Source organism: Megalobrama amblycephala, linkage group LG22 (genome assembly GCF_018812025.1).
Source record: "Megalobrama amblycephala isolate DHTTF-2021 linkage group LG22, ASM1881202v1, whole genome shotgun sequence".
NCBI classification, from domain to species: Eukaryota; Metazoa; Chordata; class Actinopteri; order Cypriniformes; family Xenocyprididae; genus Megalobrama; species Megalobrama amblycephala.
The window spans coordinates 5,061,225-5,074,456 of NC_063065.1; the positions used below are offsets into that span (position 1 = coordinate 5,061,225).

At 44.0% G+C, this 13,232-nt stretch overlaps 1 protein-coding gene across 1 annotated transcript; it reads right to left on the reverse strand.

Moving 5' to 3' along the window:
- Nucleotides 1-28: 28 nt before the first annotated feature.
- LOC125257680 (dynein axonemal assembly factor 3-like) lies at nucleotides 29-3,705 on the reverse strand. The gene is made up of 12 exons (XM_048174291.1): nucleotides 3,633-3,705; nucleotides 3,314-3,397; nucleotides 3,067-3,176; nucleotides 2,850-2,943; nucleotides 2,365-2,525; nucleotides 2,101-2,277; nucleotides 1,750-1,872; nucleotides 1,539-1,661; nucleotides 1,136-1,343; nucleotides 900-1,014; nucleotides 724-798; nucleotides 29-584 (listed from the first exon to the last, which is right to left on the reverse strand). Exons 2-12 carry the CDS (start codon nucleotides 3,393-3,395, stop codon nucleotides 446-448), a joined length of 1,407 nt encoding a protein of 468 aa, XP_048030248.1. The 5' UTR covers nucleotides 3,396-3,397; nucleotides 3,633-3,705; the 3' UTR covers nucleotides 29-445.
- Nucleotides 3,706-13,232: the final 9,527 nt, after the last annotated feature.

A 13,232-nucleotide genomic window follows, 5' to 3' on the forward strand; every position in this document is an offset into this window, starting at 1 on the left:
GGTGTCAAGTTTTATATGACAAAAAGTATTTTAACTACTTTATAATAAAAACCTTTACTAATCTTGAGTCTCACAGTTCCATATCTGCCAAATGTTTTGTGATATTTGGACAGAAATGTATACATTTTTAACAGGAGAATGCATTAAAAAAATCAATAGAATGTCGGTGACACCCGGTGGCTATTTTAGATACAGCACCTAAACAAAATCTCATAGGAACTTAAAATTGGTTTGACTTGTGTCTTTGATTTGATAGTAATTTTATATATATTTGATTTACATGGCATGACATGACAGTTAAGAGGTTAATCAGACCACCCATTTAAAACAAATGTGTTTGAAGATGAAATGGTAATTTTTTTTTTTTTTTGTAATTCATCAAATATGTATGGTTGATGTAGTGCAGTGTACATTTGTAAAGTGTGTATCTGAAACTGTGAGTCCTTCAGTGTTTTTTCCGTGTGAACACTGCATATATGTCACTGCTCTGGTTGTGTGTTGCAGTGAATCCTGATTCTTCAGCGATCTCCTTCACTCTCTCAGCAAAACCTGATACTTGCTCTTTTGAAAGGTCCAACAGGAAGCTGAACAAGAAAAACAATCATGAGCATTCAGGAGCTTTGCTTACTAGCTATGAATCAAAATGTTACCATAATCGCACATGTAAATCATTTAGTGGCAATGTTTGTGTGTGTGTGTGTGTGTGTGAGATGACAGACTCACTTTGCCAACTCTATTATCAGAGCAGCATCAGGCGCTGTGATCTCTCTCAGAGAAGAATCGAGCTGATGAACCATACTGAGAAAAAAGACAGAGATTTTGTTATCATCAGAGAGTTTATGCTGGTCACTTACAAACTCAAATACAGTTTCTGTGAGCTTCATATGAACAGGCTTCACCTGGCTGAACAGAAGATGCTGTTGAACAAGTTCCTGTATTTGTTTTTGAGAGGAAGTTTGTTGATTGAATCTGGAGACAGAAATGACACTTTCACTCCACTCACGTTCAGCAAATCTGCAAAAACACAGGAACAGAAAGAAAATGTGTGTGAAACTGTATCTCTATTAGCTGAACTATTAGCTGCTTTTATGTTGCACTGTTTGATTAACTATGTTTTGTCATAACAGGACGTTACCAAGCTCTTGTGTCTGTTGCTCAGATTCTGTGTGAGTCTGAGAGGAAGGTGGATCATTCTGTATCTTCTCTTCTGTTATGAGACTGTCTGTGGATTGACAACAGGAGCTTGAAGGGTTTGGTACATCTTCATTCAGTAAAGAGCGCCATCTAGTGGAAAGACATCCAAACAACGCCAGGACGTTCACTTCTGAAATATCCTGAGCCATCTGAGAAAGAAAGATGGCCAGAGAAAAGTAAATGTTATTGAAATACAATATATATCATGAAATATAAATTACAAGCTATAAATATAAGTTATAAATGTAGTCTTGAACAGAGGACTGACATTTAATGCAATATAATGATTAAGGTTATTGAGGTTTTGGTTTGAATTTAGTGGTTAATGAACTAGTTTGATTCACCTTTACATGCTGATTGTTCTGTGTCTTCAGCAGGTCTTTGTTTTCTGTTTCTATCCCGAAGGATAGATACGGACTGGAGACGATGTCGCCCCAATATCCTCTAACAGCGACCCGATCTCCTCTCTGGTACAAACACACACAAACACACACACAGATTCATGACACTGTTTCATGGACTGCAACTATTATAAGAGACAAGCAAACTACTCACATGATTAAACACTCGTGTAGAAAGCAGACTCTGATTGGCTGTTTGGTAAAGCCCCTCCCTCATTTCAAAGGCCACACCAGTTTCCCTCCATTTCACATACTGATGTTTACTAATGACGCCACACTGAGAGAGATAAAACATGAGATTTTGTAGAACAGCAATGAGACAGGCTTAATATTCTTAACTAAAACTAAAACCATAAAAAACATGTTTTTTTTTTTAATAAATGTCAACTAAAAAATATATATATATATATATTAAAAACATCCAGTAAAGTGAGTTTTATTGCACTGCTCTGATTGGCTGTCAGGAGTGCAGGTGTATAATAATGTCATGTTATTCAGCACATACTCCTCTCTGGTGCAGTTTCATGGTGAGATCCCAGTCGAAACACCCCTGTCGTGAGTCGTAGCGAGTCCCCAGGTGCTGCCGAACACGGGCGTCCCAGACCTTACGCACACTTGCTGGAGCTGACGGCGGCCGTTCCCACAGTTTAAAGATCCGGACCAGCTCATCTCTCTCCTTAAACTGTGATGAAACAGCAGACGAGTGGATATCACTGAGCTGAGTTTATGACATTCAGTATAAACACACATATTTTAATGCATGCTGGACCTTCAGAAGGCTTGTATCAAGGCAAGGATGTGTGTGTGAGTCAGAGGACAGAGTGTGTGTGATGGAGAGAGAGAGTTGAGCCGCAGCGTGTTTTAAAGTCTCTTCCGTCTCTTTGCGAATCTCAGAGTTTCCAAACACCTCCAGAAACACTTCTGTCTTCTCTGAAAAATACAACACAGATAAACCTCAACTAGATCTAATCTGAGTATATAAACATGAACATAATAAATGACATTTATAGTGTAAAAACAGAGTCTAGAAACAGAAGCACATTTGTATTTTCTGGAGATTTTTTAAATACACCATTCCCTAACTTGAAACAATAGGAATTGTCAAAGTATAGTATTAAATATCAATTTATTAGATTTAATTAGTATTATATATTTATTATATTCTTTAAAATATTTGTAACATTTTTAAATTTGTATACATTATGGGTTTGATACTTATTTTTAAAAGAGCAGAAGCTATATGAAGGTACGTACTGTGTAAGCTCATGTTCTCAGGGGTCAGAAGTGATAAATATAGTAGTAATAGTTGTCTGGCAACAACCTCCATACTGTTCTCAATCACCCAAACCTGTAACATGCCACACATCTCATCATGAACACATTAACATGATCAAAACAGTTGATTTTGGACATTACGATATAATATGTCGCTACCTCTCAATTCATATGCTTTATGTAAAGAATCTCTCACATGTAGCGTGTCTGAGTCTCTCAGTCCATTGATGGTCTTCAGGATGTGTCTGGGATCTCCACTGCCCACCAGCAAAACATTCAGCTCTCCATCTGATCTCACTGTGTTTTCTGTATAGAAAATACATAAAAGTAATGAGAATTCATTAAATGTATGTGAACACTGACCCATATTTAATGTGTTTAGCAAGACATTTGATTCATGTTTATATAAAAAATATAAACATAAACATGTGTTTATGGTTCACCTGAGTTCAGGAGGTCTCGTGCTGGTCCGAATCCCCACCAGGTCACACATCCCGCGCCCTCAACAGTCCGACCGGCGCTCATTCCTCACGAATAGAAAGAAATGATAAAATAAGGATGATGTCTTAGGCCTGTTCACACTTCAAAGCCTTCAAAGTCGGATTGATTTCGATTGTCTGTCAATGTATTTATTATCGATTTTCAGCTTGAAAAAAATCGTTCTGAAAGTGATTCCAACATATTTGTTCCTGTTTGTCGATCCGTAGCATATAGAACAGACATGTAGGTGCTGTAAATTAAAGTAATCCTCTGTAAACTCACCTTTATTTTTTCCCGTGTACACAAGCTAAAGTTTGGAAGGCGGTTGCTTAGCAACAGGAAACGCGCTCAGCCTGCCTGCAGAACGGGGCGGAGCAATACGTGACGACATCTTTCAATTTACATGAATTCATTTCTCACTCAGACACAAACACCACCAAAACTGCCAATTTGGAGGTTTACATACTCTTTTCAAAACTGTTAAACCTATGTTCAAAATCTAGCACAATATAAAAAATGAATTTCTACAGTAATGCCATATTGAAATATATTCAAAATATTCTAAATCTAAAAAATCAAATACCATAAAAGCAATTAGTTTACACCAACACCATCTACAAAAGGGGGAACAATTTTGTACTGTAATGTGATCATGTAATGTACTGCAGTGAATTATGAAGACGGCTGTCATTCTTGTTTTGTAAAGAAATTTGAATGCTGCCTGATCGTGTTTATGAGTGCTAAACTGTGTTTGTTGGGTGAAACCTTTGCTAGTGTTATGAAACACTTGATTTGTGACATGTTAGAAGTGTTTTGGTAGTTTCAGTGCATTGAGAATGTGTCCTAGCTGTAAAAAAACAAACAAACACTAAATACAGTACTATCTTGCATAGCCCCAGCCTAGGATTTAGACATTTTTTATGTGATGGCCATACAAAAAAATAGGGTTGTCCGTGGTTCCAAAATTTGTTGTGGGTTTATGCGATGGACTGGATAAGTTTGAGATTTCCTGGCCTGAAATGTTGTCCCAGTCTGCCCCTGCCACTGGGTTTGATATGAAAAATATGATAATGTTTTAGAGTTTACATTTTTAACAAAATTTGACATGCCATAGGCTACTGAATGAAAAGGTGTAAAAACAATCAGAAGATTTTGTCCATAGCAATCTGTTCTTTTTGGCAAGATGACTGTAAGTATATCTAAACCTAACTGTGACAAATCCGAAAACTTAATTCCTTTCCACACATTCCAGCACACAATTCATTTTAAATGCAAAGCCTGAAAAACGTGTTTTAGTTACAGGGAAGTGCACAATACTTTCAATTAGGATTCAATAGAATTGCTGCTCCAGATAGACCCTGACAATTAAAAGCAATCGGATCTGCCAGACGTATCTTAATGGCAAGCCTTTTTAACCTTAAAAAATTGGTTCTGTATAGTACTAAAAGTGGTTCCTTGGCTCGTAGGGGATCCACTTTAAGTGCTGTATAGCACCAAATCTTGGTGCTCCAGTGGTTCTTCAGAGGTTCTTCACTGGTTCTTTGGGATGACTGAGGTGCTATATAGCACTGCTACCGTATACAGAACCTGTTAAGCCCCTGTATGGTTCTTCAGCGGTTCTTTGGGGTGTTAAGGTGCTATATAGCACCACTGCCATACAAAGAACCTGTTAAGCACATTTAAAGGTTCTTTACGAGCCAAAGAACCACTGTTTTTGTTGAAGAAATAAAATGTGACATGGCGCCTCTTATGGGCTCTACATGGCACCATTTGACAAAGGTGCTGTATATCACCTTTAAAGATATGGTGCTACATAGCACCAAACGTGGTTCCCCTATGATTACGAACCAAGAACCACGTACGGAAAGTATTCAGAGCCCCTTGTAACTAATTTTTCACTTTTTGTTATATTGCAGCCATTTGCTAAAATCATTTAAGTTTATTTTTTTCCTCATTAATGTACACACAGCACCCCATATTGACAGAAAAACAGAGAATTGTTGACATTTTTGCAGATTTATTAAAAAAGAAAAACTGAAATATCACATGGTCCTAAGTATTCAGACCCTTTGCTCAGTATTTAGTAGAAGCACCCTTTTGATCTAATACAGCCATGAGTCTTTTTGGGAAAGATGCAGCAAGTTTTTCACACCTGGATTTGGGGATCCTCTGCCATTCCTCCTTGCAGATCCTCTCCAGTTCTGACAGGTTGGATGGTAAATGTTGGTGGACAGCCATTTTTAGGTCTCTCCAGAGATACTCAATTGGGTTTAAGTCAGGGCTCTGGCTGGGCCATTCAAGAACAGTCACAGAGTTGTTGTGAAGCCACTCCATTGTTATTTTAGCTGTGTGCTTAGGGTCATTGTCTTGTTGGAAGGTAAACCTTCGGCCCAGTCTGAGGTCCTGAGCACTCTAGAGAAGGTTTTCATCCAGGATATCCCTGTACTTGGCCGCATTCATCTTTCCCTCGATTGCAACCAGTCGTCCTGTCCCTGCAGCTGAAAAACACCCCCACAGCATGATGCTGCCACCACCATGCTTCACTGTTGGGACTGTATTGGACAGGTGATGAGCAGTGCCTGGTTTTCTCCACACATACCGCTTAGAATTAAGGCCAAAAAGTTCTATCTTGGTCTCATCAGACCAGAGAATCGTATTTCTCACCATCTTGGAATACTCCATGCGGACTTTCATGTGTCTTGCACTGAGGAGAGGCTTCCGTCTGGCCACTCTGCCATAAAGCCCCGACTGGTGGAGGGCTGCAGTGATGGTTGACTTTCTACAACTTTCTCCCATCTCCCGACTGCATCTCTGCCCGGTTGCATAAAGCACCTTAAGTGTAATTTTCCCTTAAGATCGCCTGTGGCGAGGGGGGCGTGGTTTAGCGGGGTCTGCAACAGGAGGGAGCGTCTAGGGATGTGCGGTGATTGAACGGGTTGAATGTAAATCACGAACACCTGTTTCTTGTTCCAGTAATTGGCGTGGAGACAGGATAAAACGCCAGGAGAAGCAGGAGCGTGAGAGAGAGAGAGGGTCTGCTGACAGTCGCTGTGTGAGCCGTGCTCGTTCTGTGGAGTGAAGCCCGTCCTTGGATGTGGAATTATTGAGTGTGCGTTGCACCGTCTTTTTGTTTATGTGTTTGATTTTTCTCTGGTGAGAATAAAGACTGTCAGCAGCCAAAGCCGATCCCTGTCCTCTTCCTTCCCTCTATACAAGAACCTTTATTACACTGGTGCCGAAACCCGGGAAGGAAGATGGAAGCCGCCGCCATGCAGGCAACCTCCGCCTCTGGAATGCCGTTTGCGGACATCATCGCGTCCCTCACGGCCCTTCATCAAGAACAACATCGGGCCCTGCTCGACCTCCGAAATGACCAGGAGCGCCGTTTCGAGGCGATTGTCCAGGGCCAGCAGGAGGACCGCGAGAGGTTCCGGAGCTGGATAGACCGGGAGGTTCCCGCGGAGACCAGCGCGGCAGCTGCTGGCTCCTTCCAGCTGCCACTGCAGAAGATGGGCCCGCAAGATGACCCGGAGGCCTTCCTGGACCTATTTGAAAAGACTGCGGAGGTGTCAGGTTGGCCCCGGGACCAGTGGCCCATGCGGCTCGTCCCGCTGCTTTCGGGCGAGTCGCAGGTGGCAGCGCAGCAGCTGCCCATCCAGAACCTCCTGGTCTTCAACGACCTCAAGAGGGCCATCCTGCAGCGGGTCGGCTGCTCCCCCGAGCAGCACCGTCAGCGTTTCCGGTCTCTGGAGCTGGGGGAGGCGGGCCGGCCCTTCGTGTTGGCCCAACAGCTCCGGGACTCATGCCGCAAATGGCTGATGGCCGACGGAGGTGGCGTGGAGCAGATGATCGATCGGGTGGTGCTGGAACAGTTCACCACTCGGCTTCCGAAGAAGACCGCCGAGTGGGTCCAGTGCCACCGGCCCACGTCGCTGGATTCGGCCATCCAATTGGCGGAGGACCACCTGGTGGCGTGCCCAGGGGTCGGCGAACCCCTGCCATCTGTCTCTCTCTCTCCCTCTCTTCCTCCCCTCTCTCTCTCCAGACCTGTCCCTCTACCTAGGTCCTGTCCACCCGGCCCGCCTCGTGTTCCGCCCGGGGGCGGGGTGGAACGGATCATCGGCAGTTCGTGGCGCCGAGAGCCCCGCCCAGGGGGGCGGGACTGGCCACCGCCGGGCTGGACCCCGCGCCTGCTTCTCCCCTCTCTCCACGCCAATCATTCGGCCCGTTCTCCGCCACTGGAGCGGCGGGCAGGTCTGGGCCGGCCTGTTGCCGTTGCGGGGACCCGGATCACTTCATAGACCGGTGTCCAGTGATGGAGGTGGGGACATTGATCCGGGTCCCGGACGACCTGCAGGTCGCCCCCGGTCAAGCAGTACCAGATACCAGTGAGTATCAAGGGGGGTACATATCAGGCTTTGGTGGACTCAGGTTGTAACCAAACCTCCGTGCATCAAAGCCTGATTTCATCCGGGGCATTGGATACAGGCCGCATGGTAAGGGTACGGTGTGTGCACGGGGATATCGCGAGTTATCCGTTGGTGTCAGTCAGGATTCTATTTAGGGGACAAAAGCATAGTGTGGAGGTGGCAGTTAATCCGCACCTCCGGCACCCGATAATTTTGGGGACGAATTGGCCCGCATTCAATAAATTATTGGGACATTTATGTTCGGGTGTCTCTTGGAGTAAATGCTCGCGGGGAAGGGAAGTGCGAGTGCAGGCGGGGGAGACTGACCGGGGACCAGTGGTGACTGCCTCAGGGGAACAGAGCGGAATTGGGAGACTGATTCTCTCGGACCGTGATGATTTCCCCCTGGAGCAGTCTCACGATGAGACGCTGAAAAATGCGTTTGAGAGGGTCAGCACGATCGACGGTCAGCCTCTCCAGCCTGGACGACCAGTGACTTATCCCTATTTTGCGATTATTAAAGATAGGTTGTATCGAGTGACCCAAGACACTCAGTCAAAAGAGGATACAACCCAGTTATTAGTACCAAAGAGCCGCAGGGAAATGCTTTTCCATGGGGCTCACTCTAACCCAATGGCTGGACACTTAGGACAAACAGCGACACTAAATCGCCTCATGGCCCGATTCTTTTGGCCGGGCATCCACGAGAATGTGCGCAGGTGGTGCGCGTCTTGTCGTGAATGTCAGCTGGTAAATCCTCCGGCCACTCCAAAAGCGCCTTTGCGCCCCCTTCCATTAATGCAGGTCCCCTTCGAACGAATTGGTATGGACCTCATCGGGCCATTAGAGCGATCAGCGAGAGGGCATCGTTTTGCATTAGTCATTGTGGATTATGCAACACGATACCCAGAAGCAGTGGCTCTCCGCAACATTTCCGCTAAGAGTGTTGCGGACGCCCTCTTCAGTTTAATCTCCCGAGTGGGGATTCCGAAAGAAATCCTCACTGATCAAGGCACGGCGTTTATGTCACGTACGCTACGCGAACTGTACGAATTGTTGGGCATTAAATCGATTCGAACCAGCGTCTTTCACCCACAAACAGACGGTTTGGTCGAACGCTTTAATCGCACGCTTAAATCCATGATTCGTAAGTTCGTTCAAGAAGACGCCAAAAATTGGGACAAATGGTTGGAACCCCTGTTGTTCGCTGTGCGAGAGGTCCCGCAAGCCTCCACGGGGTTTTCCCCCTTTGAGCTTCTCTTTGGGCGCCACCCCCGCGGGGTGTTGGATGTCCTAAGGGAGTCTTGGGAGGACGGACCATCTCAATCGAAAAAATGAAATTCAGTATGTGCTGGACTTGAGAACAAAACTCCACACTTTGGGGCGGCTATCTATGGAGAATTTGTTACAAGCCCAGGACAGACAGTGCCGGTTGTATGACAGGGGAACTAATCTGCGTAAATTTGCACCGGGAGAGAAAGTGCTCGTATTACTCCCCACGTCAAGCTCAAAATTACTGGCGAAGTGGCAAGGACCATTTGAGGTCACACGGCGAGTTGGTGATCTCGATTATGAAGTAATACGGTCCGATAGGAGAGGGGCACGCCAAATTTATCACCTCAACCTCCTTAAAAAATGGAGTGAGGCGGAGTCAGTGAAGCTGGCGAAGGTGATTAGCGGGGAGGATGATCTCGGGCCAGAGGCGAATGTAAAAAAACAATCCCTCGCTCTGGCCCTGGGGGGAGATCACCTTTCGCCCTCACAGCTCACTGATGTTTCCAAATTACAGGCTGAGTTTGCCGACGTGTTCTCTCCCCTACCGGGCCGTACTGACCTCATTCAGCACCACATTGAGACAGAGCCGGGCGTGGTGATTCGCAGCCAGCCGTATAGGTTACCTGAACACAAAAAAAAAGTGGTTCAGGCAGAATTAGAGGCAATGCTTGAAATGGGGGTTATAGAGGAATCCAGCAGTAACTGGGCGAGCCCGATAGTTTTGGTTCCCAAAACAGACGGCTCAGTGCGGTTCTGTGTGGATTATCGCAAGGTGAATGCAGTGTCGAAATTCGACGCGTATCCAATTCCGCGTGTGGACGAATTGCTCGACCGGCTCGGTACAGCTCACTTTTATTCGACACTGGACTTAACGAAAGGGTATTGGCAGATCCCCTTGTCTCCATTATCCAAAGAAAAGACCGCTTTCATGACGCCGTTTGGATTACACCAATTCGTGACCCTTCCGTTCGGGCTGTTCGGGGCACCGGCTACCTTTCAGCGACTCATGGACAAGATCTTACGGCCCCATGCTGCATATGCGGCTGCCTATCTGGATGACATTATTATTTTTAGTAATGATTGGCAGCGGCATATGCAGCATTTGAGGGCTGTCCTGAGGTCGCTGAGAGGGGCTGGGCTCACGGCCAACCCGAAGAAGTGTGCAATTGGGCGCGTGGAAGTAAGGTATCTGGGCTTCCACTTGGGATATGGACAGGTGCGCCCCCAAATTGATAAGACAGCAGCGGTTGCAACCTGTCCGCGTCCCAAGACCAAAAAGGAGGTCAGACAGTTCCTCGGGCTGGCGGGATATTACAGGAGGTTTGTTCCTAATTATTCGGACCTCACCAGCCCGTTGACTGATCTGACTAAAAAGGATGCACCAGATACGGTCCAGTGGACAGAGCTGTGCCAGCAGGCCTTTACCCAGGTGAAGGCTGCTTTATGTGGCGGGCCGTTACTTCATTCCCCTGATTTCTCTCTCCCCTTTTTGTTGCAGACAGACGCGTCGGACAGGGGGCTGGGTGCGGTCCTGTCCCAGGAGATAGAGGGTGAGGAGCGGCCGGTGCTGTACATTAGCCGCAAGCTCTCCAAGAGAGAAGCTAAGTACAGCACCGTGGAGAAAGAGTGTTTAGCCATCAGGTGGGCCGTCCTCACCCTCCGCTATTATCTCCTGAGGCGGGAGTTCAGCCTCTGTTCGGACCATGCCCCTCTGCAGTGGCTCCACCGCATGAAGGACACCAACGCGCGGATCACTCGTTGGTATCTCGCTTTACAGCCTTTTAAATTCAAGGTGATCCACAGGCCGGGTGTTCAGATGGCTGTGGCCGACTTCCTCTCCAGAAATGGGGGGGGGGGGGGGGCTGACGGGGGCACCGTCTTTTTGTTTATGTGTTTGATTTTTCTCTGGTGAGAATAAAGACTGTCAGCAGCCAAAGCCGATCCCTGTCCTCTTCCTTCCCTCTATACAAGAACCTTTATTACATCGCCCTTATGTTTCCCTTAAACTTAAGGGTGTTGCAGAAAATAACCGTTAAGTGTTACTTAAGGGTTTCTTTAGGCGAAACATCATAAACCCTAAGAATTTCCCTTAAGTATATATTTTTCACTTAAGTAATCCATTAAAAAACCGTAAGTGTTGCATAAAGCCCCTTAACCGTCATTTCCCTAAGTATAACAATTTGGTCAACATGGTCTATTTTAGTTTGTTTTTAATAAAATAAGCCACCAATTGATTGATCAAACGTATCTCAGGACAGAATAACTCAAATACTAATCAATAAAAGTTTAAAAAAGACCAAAACATGACCAACAGGGGTCCATTTTGTGTCCTGTTTCAGGACATGTGCACATGTCACATGACTCCATATTTTCTCCATTGAAAAGTGCTTTTTTCACTTGTTTGTAACTATTTAATCACCCACAAAAAATATGAGTCACCTTCACTGGCAAGTAAAGAAGTATTTTTAAGAACTTTACATTATATATCATCAAATGTTTTAGAGAAAATAACAAAAAAATGTGTGTTGCCTCAAGGCAACATTGTACCATAATGGAATCGCATAAGGCCATACAGCCATAATAGGTTTCAATACAAATGTATCATATTTGTAAGGAAAAGAGTTAAAATTATCTAAATATGTTGGCATTTTCACATGATTTTGAAATGCACTTATAAGAATACTAATTCACATACTATATCTGCATATATTATGATCTGCACATTTTCTATAGCACTTCAGAAAGGTATAAAACACTGGTAGCACAGCCAAGTAATGAGGGTGAGGATGAAGAGTTAATGAGGGGTCATACTGTGATGAGTAAGATGAAATCATAGTGACAATTCATCAGGGAGAGACTGAGGATGAGAGAGAAGATGGATATGAGGATGAAGATGGATATGATAACTTGATATAATAACATAAAAATATGATGGTTTGGTAATACTTGTGTTTCACTATGGTACAATGTTGCCTGAGGGCAACAGCTGGATATAAAATGTTACTTTTTATTAAATATGAAACTTTTAATACATTAAAAACTAGATAAATTTGTTTGTTTAAGTGTCTAGTTAAAGAAATTTATGTTTTAAATAAATATATTTATTTTGTTTACATGAAAATGCCAAATGTTTAAATTTTTCCATTGTGGTACAATGTTGCCTCGAGGCAACAAACTTATAAAAATTAAATAAATTAAAAAATTATAAAAATGTTTATTGATATTGTTAAAGTGTCCAATTTTAAGCAGGAAAAACAACACAAATAATTTTTTCCTCATTGATATCATATTGCGTACCATAGAGGGTTAAGTCATTCCCTTAGTTAAGGGGAAATCACGCCTTAAGTGTCACATTTAAGGGAAAAACTTAAGGTGCTTTATGCAATCGGGCACTGGAGCTCAGCCACAGTGATCTTTGGGTTCTTCTTTACCTCTCTCACCAAGGCTCTTCTCCCCCGATAGCTCAGTTTGGCCGGACGGCCAGCTCTAGGAAGGGTTCTGGTCGTCCCAAACGTCTTCCATTTAAGGATTATGGAGGCCACTGTGCTCTTAGGAACCTTAAGTGCAGCAGAAATTTTTGTGTAACCTTGGCCAGATCTGTGCCTTGCCGCAATTCTGTCTCTGAGCTCTTCAGGCAGTTCCTTTGACCTCATGATTCTAATTTGCTCTGACATGCACTGTGAGCTGTAAGGTCTTATATAGACAGGTGTGTGGCTTTCCTAATCAAGTCCAATCAGTATAATCAAACACAGCTGGACTCAAATTAAGGTGTAGAACCATCTCAAGGATGATCAGAAGAAATGGACAGCACCTGAGTTAAATATATGAGTGTCACAGCAAAGGGTCTGAATACTTAGGACCATGTGATATTTCAGTTTTTCTTTTTTAATAAATCTGCAAAAATGTCAACAATTCTATGTTTTTCTGTCAATATAGGGTGCTGTGTGTAGATTAATGAGGAAAAAAATGAACTTAAATGATTTTAGCTGCAATATAACAAAGAGTGAAAAATTTAAGGGGGTCTGAATACTTTCCGTACCCACTGTATATAGCACTTGTTTTAGAGTGTAATTGCATCTTAATTTAATACAACTCAAAGTTTTAAGAGCTCTACAATTCAGATTTTACTAATAACAATTACAGTACAATTAGAGCTCTCATTTTCTATTCTTACTAGTTACAATTACAATTAGAGAGC